The sequence below is a fragment of the Lepidochelys kempii genome, chromosome 1, assembly GCF_965140285.1.
Source record: "Lepidochelys kempii isolate rLepKem1 chromosome 1, rLepKem1.hap1, whole genome shotgun sequence".
Classification (NCBI taxonomy): Eukaryota; Metazoa; Chordata; order Testudines; family Cheloniidae; genus Lepidochelys; species Lepidochelys kempii.
Window position 1 is genome coordinate 335,126,443 of NC_136380.1, and position 12,712 is coordinate 335,139,154.

General features: G+C 38.7%; 1 protein-coding gene across 1 annotated transcript in view; it reads left to right on the forward strand.

The window, feature by feature from the left end:
• The first annotated feature begins 728 nt into the window (after positions 1-728).
• The window catches only part of SEMA3A (semaphorin 3A), a 207,545-nt gene continuing 195,561 nt past the window's right edge, over positions 729-12,712 (forward strand). Inside the window, exon 1 of the mRNA XM_073328643.2 lies at positions 729-1,270. Coding sequence (XP_073184744.1) covers positions 1,033-1,270 — 238 coding nt within the window. The 5' untranslated portion in view covers positions 729-1,032. The remainder of the gene's footprint in view (positions 1,271-12,712) is intronic.

The window sequence follows — 12,712 nt, forward strand, 5'->3', positions numbered from 1 at the left end:
TTTATGATTGGGGGGGGGGGGCGGAACCAACTTCATTAATGAGTTTCACATAATTATTTAAAAAACAAAAAACAAAACAATACCAGAGTGTCCGAGCAATTGGAAGGTTGTGGACATCTTAAATTTATAAGAATTCTTTGGAGAATCCCCCAGTATAATTTACAAGCCCCGCTGGACCTATACATGTCTTGAACTGACTGTTGAAGTGAGCTTTACTAGGAATTTCTTTTGCTGGATTGGGTTGGGGGGGAGGGTAAAGGAACTTTTCCTAACAAGGCTTTAAAAGCTTCAGTGGTACAGTTATGTTGATGGAAGTCTTCCCTACTTGTTCACTGATAGCAAGTCACACAGGATTACACTATGGGCAGGAGATGTTATTTATGTGGGTGGCAATATTCAGGGTTTATTTTTTGCAGGGGGTGTTTTTTATTCAAAATAGTCAAATCAAATCAAATCCCCAACTGGCTATAAAATCGCTTGTGCCTTTGGAGGTGAATTTATAGCTCCGTGCCTTTCAGGAGCTTGGTGGAGGTTTCTCTTCCCTCCTCTCCTCTCTGCCTAGATGTTTTTTGCATGTGTTGTGTGACAGCAGGGGAAGGGGAGTGGGTTGTGCTTTTCTCTTCTCCCATTGTCAGCTAGTGTACGAGCGTGTTGGGAAAAACCTGTCTGCGGGATCCTGTGTCATCTCCCGTACATGTGCACAGGAAAAGTCAATGCTGCTCGCTGCGCCGCTCTGTTTCCCTTTCATTCTTGCTTGCGCTGAAGCAGGGAGCGGGATTAGCTCGTGGCACTGGCTCTCAGAGGAGCGTAGATAAAAGGCACAGCTCGTTCAGCGCCCCCGCTGCAGCCCTTCTTATTGTTTCCCCCTTCCCCACGACAGTTCTGCCTCATTATCCACTGTCTGGCTCAATTTTTGTGCCCGTGTGTGTACTGGAAGGGGCTTGAAGTTTTCCCTGCTCCACCGACTGTGGCAGAAGAAGGAGAGATGTTCTATAGCGGGGCCATGAGGGCTTGATTGTTCTGCGTTTATGAATGAAACTGACCTCAGTCACCTGTTACCTCCAGTTTCTAGATTGTTTGAAGTTCTGCGGCTGTACCCGACAGGACCGAGGGCACCGAGACGCCGATACACAAGGACCCTACAGTATCGTCGGCAGCATGAGCTGGCTGAATAGGATTGCACTGCTTTTCTTGGGAGTATTACTAGCAGAAAGAGTGAACTGCCAGCATGTGAAGAATAACGTGCCAAGACTCAAATTATCCTATAAAGGTAAGTCTGTTGTTGTCTTTTATTTCCTCTCTCCCTCGCTCTCTTTTCTTAGGATCTGTTCCTATTTTTCCTGCTTTTCCTTATCGTTAAAAATGGAGATGTGTGTTCGAGAAAATATTTTCTAACACTTTAAAAAAAAAACGTTTTAAATTCAATACCACTCAATTTAAATGCAGACAAAGAAGAGTTAATTACATTTGCAGGCAAAGATTCTAGAATATGCTGATTTTTGTAAGAATGTTGAATTATTTCATAGGACTTTACTCTTTCAAAATGATTAGACATCTTTGACCACCCAATTAATCTTTATGCTGCTCTGGGCATGTTGTACAGCTACAATCGAGTATTTATCTAGTTCAAACACGATGGAATAGAGGGCGATTTATGTTGGGTTTTTTTATGCATGAAGTGGTTAAATCTCAGTCATGAATATTCAGTTTGTACAGATCTGACAATCAGATGCCTCACATAAGCAGTAGATGGTGGGTTTGCCAAGAAAGTATAAACTGAAAGGAACAGATCAGCTCCAGAAAAAGGAATAATGTACTAGATCTTCAATGCAATGCTATTTTTTTCTTAAATGAAATTATATCATACATACTTTGAGTATATTTCAGTAATCCTTACAGAGAATGTGTTATTAAGGGAAGATAACTGTGAGATTACTCTTACCTTTGGGAATTTGCATAGCATTAGACACAATGCATTGTCAGTAATTAACTTTAGTAAAATTATTGCTATTATTAAAATTCAGGACTCTGAAGAACCAGGTATACCCTCTCCCTTATCATTGCAGGACATTTCATTACAGATTCTATATATGTACATTGTAGGGAGAAAAAATAAAAGCTGGACAGTATACAAATGGGATAGAAGATTAAACTATAAGAGCTAGGTATTATTATTACTAAAAGAGGTTTCCACCCCTAAAAGTTGACTTTTTATAATCCCAGATGATTTAAGATGGGGAGATGGGGGAAAGTACCTTCAGTTCAAAATGTGTGTGTGGGTGTTGGGGGGAAGAAGTGTCCCATTTCTACAATGGAAAAAAGTGAACATGTGTGTTTGTGGTCATAGATGTCAATCTCTGTCTGCTGTATAGTCTATATATCTCATGCCAGGAGAAGAATGTTCTCTACTTTTTGCATAACAGGGAGAATCTGTCTTTCTGGTGGCACAAGTGTGAAGAAAGAAACATCTAAATGATTCCAGGCAGTCGTCATTTTCACACTTTAAACCAGAAAATTAAACACCTATAAAACTTGGATGTGTTCTGACTTCATTGTGAAATAAATGAATGTGCATATTTTAAAAAGAATGTGTGTTTGTGTAAGCAGCACTTTATATATGAAAAGAAAACTTTATGTGTCACTTTGTGTCACTTTGTTTTTTGTGAGAAAATTATTTTATATTGAATAAATGCAAATTGGTTATTTTAAATAATTTAATCTGAGAAACAACCTGATGCATGTGCCATGTTATAAAACTCTTTAAATACCATTTTAATTGTTTGTGATCTAACTTCCAAACTTTAATGGCCCTACTGTAAAACTCAATTAAATTATTATATAGGAGCTTAACTTCGAGTGTTGCTTAAAAGTGCTCCATTAAAGTGTTTAATGGCTAATTAATAATTGTTTGCTATTTTTCACCCCATTAAAGTTTATTGAGGGCTCAATTCTGGCATTCATACTAACGCTGAATCTTCTCATTGAAATCAGTGGGACTAGCTGTGCAAAAAAGTGCTACTGTGGTTTGAGGAAGGCAGAATCTGGCCCATCATTTGTATCCATTGATACTATATCCAAACTATAACCAGCTTTGCAACACTTGATTATTCTGGTGGCTGGTTGTTTTTAACTTCTGTTTCTGCTGGGAACAAATATCTAATTCTCACCGTTTTTTATTTAATAAACACCAGCTTCTAGGGCAAAGTTTTTCACAATAGTAACTCGGGAAACTGATAGACTCCTTAGTACTGTTTGTGTAATTGACTGAACAAGCTGTTAAAATGAAATGATTGCAAGACAATGAGAACTCCAGTCCTACAAAACACTTAAGGGCATGCTTAATTTTAAGCATGTGCAAAATAAGAGCTCTATCCTGCATGGTGCTGAGCACATTAGCCCAGTCTACCAAAACAAGCATGTGCTTAACTTTAAATGTTTGGGTAGTCCTACTGACTGCATAGGTCTACTAGCATGCTTACAATTGAGTACAGGCTTAAGAGTTCTGCTGGATTGTGGCCAAAGTGTTCAGCATCCTGCAGGGTGGACCCATACTTATAAATAGAGAAAAGTAAGACTTAATCAGCTGGTGTTTTTCAGCTAATTATCCTTCTGATAAATTGTCGGGTGGATAAATAGGCACAGTGCTTTGTGAGTATGCTGCTTTAAGAGTTGTGCATAGTGAAAATATACTTTGTGGGCAATGAATGAATATATTACATATCAATGTGGATCTTGTGAAGATACCATAGGCCATTTTCTTACTAGTGGGACTAATGGGACTACTAACAATTAGGAAAAATAACACCCCACTCCTCCAATTACCTAGCAGTTCTATTTCTTCATTGAGAGCCTGGCAGTTTAGTAAAATAAACTGTGAAATGAATGAGAACATGCAGAGTAAAAAAGAATGTGTCAAACAATTTTTCTTCTGTTGTTTTACTCGCAGTCGTGTTTTTGGTTTTGAATGTACAATTGATTTTTGCCTAAGCAAATGCCTTGTAGCCAGTTGTCATTGTTTTGTTTCTAAAGAACAATAGGGATTTATTTTAGCTTCTTGTTTTTTCTGACTAATTAGATGTCAAACATAGTTAAAACATGCAGGCATTTGGCTTAAAAATTTCCAAAGTGATTCATGAAGGGTTAAATCCCTGCCAACCTTAATTTCCTAATGTCACTTGTTTTCAAAGGTCCACTATTAGCTCTGTCATTTCTCAGGTTGCCAGATAGACATTTCAGTGAACTCCCATTCTTATTTTCTCTTGACTTCCCATCGCTCAGTCTCACAGTAGATTAGAAGTATCATATCAAGCACATTTTGTGTAGGGTAAGGGAGGGAGTCCATGTAATAAATATATTATAAATTGGGCCACCTTTATGGAAGAGGGACCAAAAAGATGCTTTCAGGTTCATTCCAGAAGTGACATATTAGAAAAATGGGGTCTCTTGGCTTTGTAGCAGTCAGATTTGGGCAGTTCACTGGGGGAAGCAAATATGGGGTGAACAGAGATGACATCCTTTCTCTGTTGAAGTCAATACTCGCAAAACTCACATTGACTTCAGTAGAAGTCAGGATTTCTCAAACACTCAGATCTCAAACACTGACATTTCACGTAGGTCCATAAATAGTAAGAAATCTAGCCCAAACAATATTTCTTTCCAATTCTTTTCATTGACTTTTGTGGGCTTTGGATCATGTCCTAAATATGGGGAAAAAATTAGCTTAAAACTATTGCAGGTTAAACTGATCCCCACCACCTCCACCTCCCTTCTGTAGCTTTTAAAGGCTGCATCTGGTGAAATAACAAAAAAAAATTTAATCTCCAAGATGCAAAGAAAGCCTTTAATAAAACGACTGTTAAACGGTGAGGAAATAACATGTTCTTAAAGTTTCTTTTTATCCCAATGACTTGTGTTTCAATGAATAATGTAATGAGCTCTACTGTGTTATTAGGTTGTAGGTTCTGTTCAGAAAGCATCTATTATATATTGAGTTCTCTGTGTGATGGTGATGAAGTTGTGAGTGCAAAGTTTAAAACAATAAATAGTCTTAGCTCCACAAGGATTTTTCCTTTCTTTCCTTCCCGTATTTTCCATCTGTTCCATCTCTCTCTTTTTCTTTTATGCAGTGAACCAACAGTATAAACAAATGCTAGATCTAGCTACAAGAAGTTTTGTTTTTGTTTTTAATAAAAAGAATGCTCATTAAAATACCTTGTTTCACAAAGCTCTTCCCAAGGCAACTCTGATTTTTGTCATGAGTAAATCTTGTGAACTCAAAGTTTCTCATATCCATCTGTCTCATCGCATTTGTTTATTGAAAATTTATAAATCCTCTAAGTATGTTTGGTAAAAGTACATGTGTGGTTCTTTTTTTTTGAATTGTTGCTCAATTGGATGCACGTTACTTAAGAATAAGTAACTGGAAAAATATTGCATGTAGATTCAGTTGTACTACTCCCTGGTTTCCATTCAAGCCATAGTAAAAATAGATATTTTGCCTAAAATTGGAATGAAAATAAGAGCTGCCTCCAGACTCTGTGTATGATCAATCTACAAATGTGCCAGAATTTCATCCACTCTTTTATAGACAAGTAGCACTACCTGGGTACACATGAGTCTATGTATGATATTTAATTGGTAAGGTAGCTTATCAACTTGTCCTACTGGCACTTGATAACATGCAGGTGTTTTTTTTTTTCTACCCAATTCTTCAGCCAGCCACATAATCCCAATACAAAAAACAAATTAAAACAAAAAACAGAGAGCATTTTAGTAAGAGCATTAATAATATACAGGGCCTGATTGGAGACATGTCTCTTATCACTTAATGTCACAGTTTGTCTCAAAACTCAAGATACCCATTTAAAGGGTCTTATAATTAAATTACTTTATGCATATAGCCGCTTCTCTGAAAACCTCTTTTCACACTCATTGTGAAGAAGATAAGGGAACTGAGAACTTGGAAAGAGGAGCAGGGAGGTAGGAAAAACAAGTGTTTATGGACATAGGCAAGGACTTGTAAGATTCTCCAGGCCCCATTCTCAGTAAATAGCAAAAAGATCTGTAGTTTAGGCTCCTTTTATGTCTATATCTATTTGGCACAGGAGTTGGAAGTACAGGACTTAGATGCAGCCACAAAATTTTCAGGTAGCCTTGGTCCTGATCCTGGAGTATTTTACAGTAGCTTTGGTGCTGATTTCACTAACATTAGTTGACCATGATCCCCAAGAAGGCCAGATACCAGATAAGAATTGTCAAAACAGAACAGAGGCCCACTCTGACACTGGAGAGAGGGGAAGCTGGTGTAGAGACTAGTTAAAATGCTTTACGTCAGCTGAGATCTTGCCTGTTTAGGGGAATTCTCAGCTGGCCATTTAGGACAAAAGATGCAAAGTGACCAGAACAAGGAGGAAGAGAACCTGGCCCTACATTTTTATTTTATAGTCCCAATTTTCCCATTAAATGCTAGTAAGAAAAGTGTGATTTCTGAATTACAAAATTCTCCCTTTCTTAGAGGGCTTACTATGTCCATGTAACTCGGCCTGCTATACAGTTTTTTGTTCATAAAAGGTGCTGGGTTGATAGTAATGTAAACTGTGGTCTTCTCTTTGTCTATGGAGCAGCTTACCTTTGCTGCTTGTTGCATTATACTTAAAGCCCTGATCCAGCAAAGAATTTAATCAGATCAATGGTCCCATTGAACTCAGTGGGACTACTCACATCATGATTAAATCTAGTATTAGTTTCAGTGCTTTGCTGGTTTGGGACTTAGATGCATCTCTGAGTGCTTGGGACATGTTTAAGTACATGTTGGTACCACAACACATGACCAAAAAAAAAAAGTTTAAAATAGGGAACCTAGCATGTACAGGTTATTCCAGTGTTCATGGTCTACTAATGCCTATCCATTATTACACACTATATAGTATATGAATACATGGAATTATATCTGAGAGGAAATCACTAATTACTCCTATTTTTGACTTTCCTAAAAGAAGATGTGTTTTTCAGGTTTCATTTAATATATTGCCATACTCTGTTCCCTTCACTGTGGTTTTGGTTTGACTACGTCCTTAAAATGATCACTGATGATTTAACATGCAACCTCTTCTGCAGTTGGTGTTAGAGAGTCTTCTTTCTATTTGTCTTTTCTGGGCTGCAGGCTCACCCTTTATTGCTCTCATGTACATCCCTGAAAAAATTGTAATGGAAGCAATAATCATGTAAAGATGCACCAATGTTTTGAATAGTTCCCATATCAGCCAGAGTCTGACTTGACCTCGATTCAATCTGAAGCAAAATAAGATCTCTACCTGAGGCAGTCCCTGAGTGAGGGAGATGAAAACAAATCCCTGTAAGTGATGTCAAGGACTGTGACATTCTACTTCCAAGTTTCAAAGTTTAAAAAGGGTAAAATCATTTTCAGGATCCCACATGCTTATTTTTAAACTAGTGCACGTAGTGGACGGTGGCAGCTCGAGGTCAGAATTGTAGATGAGGCTCTGTAATTTGCCTTAGTGCGCTTATTAATTAAGGTCATTTGTGGATGTTCCCTTCAGTGCTCTGCTGTGGCTGGTGGGCTGTTCAGCAAATTCCTTCTACTGTAGCATTAAAGCCCCTTCTGGAATGTGCACATGTACACTGTGCAGTCACAGGGGCCTGCCCTATGGAGCCTTCATGTGGGCTAGCTCTTCTTGTCCAGTAACAGCTGTGAATGGTGAGCATAACTGTCATGATGGTAAATTCACTTTTCTTTTCCTACGTTTTTTGAGTAGTGCAGAACCCCATTGCCCGCCAGTGAAAGAGCCAGAAGGGAGCTCTCCTCAGCTGCGGAGACCACGAACATTTTTAAAAGTGCCGTAGGCTCCTTCACCACTCGAAAGTGCTCCCTGTTACATCTCTCTCTATCTCATTAACGTTATTGTACTTTGACTCTCAAGTAGGTGAACCTCATGGAGCTGGAGTTGGGCTTGGATTTGTTATAGTTATGCCTCTTGATAGCACTTACAAGTTTAGCCATCTTCTTCTTGATATCCTTATTATTTACTATTATTACTTTATAGTACAGTCGTACTCAGGATGAGCTAGGCGCTGCCCAGATGAAGATAGAGGAGAGGGTATCTCAATCCTTGCCATGAAGAGTTACAACGCAGTGGACCTTTTTCACTTGCTTTCAGTTTTAATGGTTGCACGTTTTTGTTTTCACTGAGTCGCATCTAGCGAGTGTTGCCTTAACTTTTAACATCAGTCTTCTTAGTATGTAATGTAACTTTTGGCCCAGTTGTTACCATCTACTATGCAAGTTTGGCACACACAAGGCACTGGCATTTTTACCTCCCAGAGTATGACATGCTTCTTAGGAAGACAGTACCATTACATACTTTCCATGTACTTCCATAGGAGCAGATTCTGATCTCATTTACACTTGTCTAAGGCCCCAATTTGGGAAAGCATCCCTATTCATGAAAGCGCTTAAGTACATGGTTAAGTTCCACTGATTAAAGTTAAGTTTGCGATTAAATGCTTTTCTGAATCTCAAGTAACTCTTCTGAAGTCAATTGAGTTAGTCTGGATTTACACTGCAGTTACTGACATCAGAATTTGGCCCAGAAAAGGAAATATACAGTATCATTAAGTTCAGCATTTTCTTAAATACTTTACTCCGGTTCACTCCTCCTGTATCTACTTTCATTGCACAAGCAAGTTCTTCCAAACCCAATTACACCCACTGGTGGCGACTGGCTGCGGCTGCAGATCCTTTCTTAATAGTCTCATAGCTTTAAATAGGCTGATTCTAAATCAGGTTTGTTACCCTGTGTCAATTACTTAAGTCTTCTAATTGAAATGGCATATATTACTTTTAGTTTTTAAATATTTCCATGACCCAGTTTCATATAATGTGGCTTGCACATAAGTATGCATATGCATCTCTGCAAATCTATGGAAATATGCAGATCCTGGACCTGATTCTCCTCTCACTTATCTTGGTATAGTTACATTGACTTTATTGGAGTCACTCCAAATTTACACTAGTGGATTAAGAGCAGAATTAGACCCTGATTTCAGATTAATTCTGAATATTCCAAATGATAAAACTTTGAGTGATCCTTTTCCCACCCTGACATTTACGTGTTTTCTATGTGTTAAAATCACCTGCAGCTGTCTCTGAAATGTGTGGGCACCATTCTGCTGTGCGTCATCTCTGTTTTTCATCCTTTGGTGTTTGATAGCCAAATACTAAACAGTCAAAAGTGTTTGCCATTCCTCTAATGCTTCAGAATTGTTTGGCATTTGTTGGGCTGCTTGCTTATCTCTCCAGCTAAATGTTATAGGAACTGTATAACCGAGCAGTCAAATAACATTCCCTTCCTTTATAAATATTTTTGTGCAAACTTGGATCTTGCAGAGAACAGTCTGAGGAATGGTGCAGTTCTTTGCTTTGTATCTACTGTGCAAGCACATGAAAAAGAAAGTCCTCTTTCGCTATTTTCTAATGAAGTAAAGACCATATTGGCTTCTATGTGCCATCCTAGCTTCTATGGAAGCTTCTGCATGATGTGGGGAAAGGATTCCAATAACATGGTGAGGTTCATTTAGCTACCAAGGGGAAGGGTTCACAGCCCTGGGGAGACTGAACACAGGGGCAGCCTGCAAACGTTTGAGATCCAGACCAGGCTTGGGGAAAGCGGAGTACAACCCCCTGGATCACAGAGGCTATGTCTCTACTATGAGCACTACAGCTACGCTGTTGTGGTGCTTTACCGTAGACACTTCCTAAAGTAATGGAAGGGATCTTTCCACTAGTGTAGTAAATCCATCCCCTCAAGAGGCAGGAGTTTGGTCAATAGAAGAATTCGTCTGTCGACCTAACAGTATTCATCACCAGGACTTTGAGAGAAGAGATGAGCCATGGTCTTATCTTCCGTGCTGCCTTCTTTTGACCTCTCTTACTCCCCTCAGCTTGAGGACGTGAAAAGGGAGCACCAAGACCATTGTTTGGAAGAGTCTCCATGGCATAAACAGATATTAAATGAACTCCTGAACTACCTGCAAAAATGTCTTTTCTCCCAGAAAAGTGAATTCCAGAGTTTCTGTTCTTCCAAGAAATGCCAGAGTCCATCTGCCAAGAGTCTATGTGCATCAAGAGAAAAATGTAGGAGGGGAGCATAAAGTGATTTTAAAGAGCTCCTGTTCACACTGGCTGAAATGTCCTAATCATCAGCAGGATATTGTTTCCAGCATTATAGCTATGCAGCTTATGCCAGTACAGATCCCAACTGTCAATATTGCTATTATAGCATCTTTCCTGGGGCCTTTGTCTTCTGGTCGTCACAATGGACTCCTAGCTGAAATCTGGCATACAGGATTTGCTCTCTGGAGAAAAGAAAAAGAGAAAAATATTTTTGGTCTTTTTTAAAAGGGTCTCTTTTAGAAAGTACATTATGAAGCTAAAATATAAGTGTATTATATCTTTAAAACATTTTCCTTACCTGCAGCTTAGATCATTACAACTAAAATGATCGTAAACACCTAATGTTACTTTTCAGCTTGATGCTGGTTGTTTCATATATTTAAAGAGTTCTGTCAACGCTTTTCACATGATGTCCAAAGGTATGTGGTCTGTTCACCTGAGCATGGAATTCCTGAGTGCAAAATCCTTGTCTGCTATTGACTCACTGTGTGGTCTTCTAGCTATTGCACTTTGATCCCCACTACAGTAGCATCTCCCAGTCTTTGACGTTTTTTCCTCACAACACCCCTGTGTGTAAGGGAAGTGATATTATCCCCACTTTACAGATTGGAAACTGAGGCACAGGGAAACTGAGTGACGTACTCCAAGTCTCACATTTAGCCTGTGGTAAAACAGGGGTGAGAACACCCATCTCCAGTATCCCCGGCTCACACCCTAGCTACTGAACCATATTTTTTCTTTTGGTTTTGGGCCTCAGTTTCGTCATCTGTAAAGTGGCGCTAAATAGTGTCGGGAGATGTTGGTTAGAGCGAAAGTCTTGCCATGCTTACTCACATTGAATAGTATCTTATTCTCAGACTAGTCCTATAGATTTGCACATTCATATTGTGGAATATGGAGTCATATGGAGCCAGGAGTCATTTTTTTTAATGCTCATCATACAAAGAGCTGAAAAAGGTGCTTATTGTAACATTATTGCAGCTGAGTACTGAGATGGCACCACTTAAGTTGCTATCATACTGGAAATATCTCACTGATCATTTGGATATTTCAGCTAATGCAGACAGGAACTCTCTAACCTTTTTCAGATACCCTTGTACATTTTGATCTCAACATATGCAGTAAATGTTCAGAGTGGCGGGAACTGTGCCCTGAATGAGTGTTTATTATTGTATTTGGTGACTATAAAGTTACACAAGTATTTACAGGATCAGGGCCTTAGTTTGTTCATTTTTGAAACTAATGGCAATGAATAGCTAACAAGATAAAGTCAAAAGTGGGATTCTGCAGCTCTCTTGTTTTCATACACTTAGCTTCTAGACTAAGTAAAGAAGCACCTGTTTCTTAAACTGGAGATTGCCTTGATCTTTCAAAATATAAGTTCCAGTTCATATCTTGCACATGCCTTCAATGCAGCCATATGACATTTCATGAATTAACACAGGAAATGACTTACGTTTGCTTTTATACTTACTTCCTGTCCCCTTGTGATGGAGGGGTTGTTCTGAATATCATTTTGTTCCATAATGATACATCAACTTGAATGACAGACTGACAAAGAAACACTGAATCAGAACAATAATTAACACAAATATTGCTATATTAAAAAAAAAAAAAAGCTCTTGCTCTGAACTAAAACTAACAAGATGTCACTGTAGTCTCCTCTTAGGCTCTGTGGATTACTTATTAGCTGGTTTCTATGCAGAGTATGCAAGCATCATAGAAGCTAAACCAGATGGTCACAGCTAGTAAACAGAATGACAAATCAGTTGAAACAGACGTGAAGGATTCAACCCTACTTCCATTGAAATCAGTGGGATTTTTGCATTTTGCAATTCAAATGTAGCAGTGTTTATCCTCGTAAGTGTTTATTTGTTTCTTTGTTTCTTGGGATCTGATTCTCCTCTCAGTTATCCTAGTATAAATCAGGAGCAACTCCATTAACGTCAATAGAACTATATAGGAGTAACACTGGTATAAATTGGAGTGAAATCAGAGACTTGCTATTTTTAATTTTTATTGGATAGTTTGAGCAACGCGGGTTTTATTTCAGAGTGGCTGTGGTAGTCTGTATCAGCAAAAACAATGAGGAGTCCTTGTGGCACCTTATAGACTAACAAATTTATTTGGGCACAAGCTTTCGTGGGCTAAAACCCACTTTATCAGATGCATGGAGTGAAAAATACAGTAAGCAGTGTATATATTATAGCACATGAAAAGATGGGAGTTGCCTTACCAAGTGGGGGGGTCAGTGCTAAAAAGGGCAATTCAATTAAGGAGGAAGTGGCTTATTCTCAACAGTTGACGAGAAGGGGTGAATATTAACAGATGGATGTTATCTGATCATGTTATCATGCATCTGATGAAGTGGGTTTTAGCCCACGAAAGCTTATGCCCAAATAAATTTGTTCGTCTCTAAGGTGCCACAAGGACTCCCTGTTGTTTTTGCAGGTTTTATTTGTTAAGAATGATTCCCTAGCCAAGACTTGCCACAGAAGGCCTTTAAAAGGAAATTTCTGA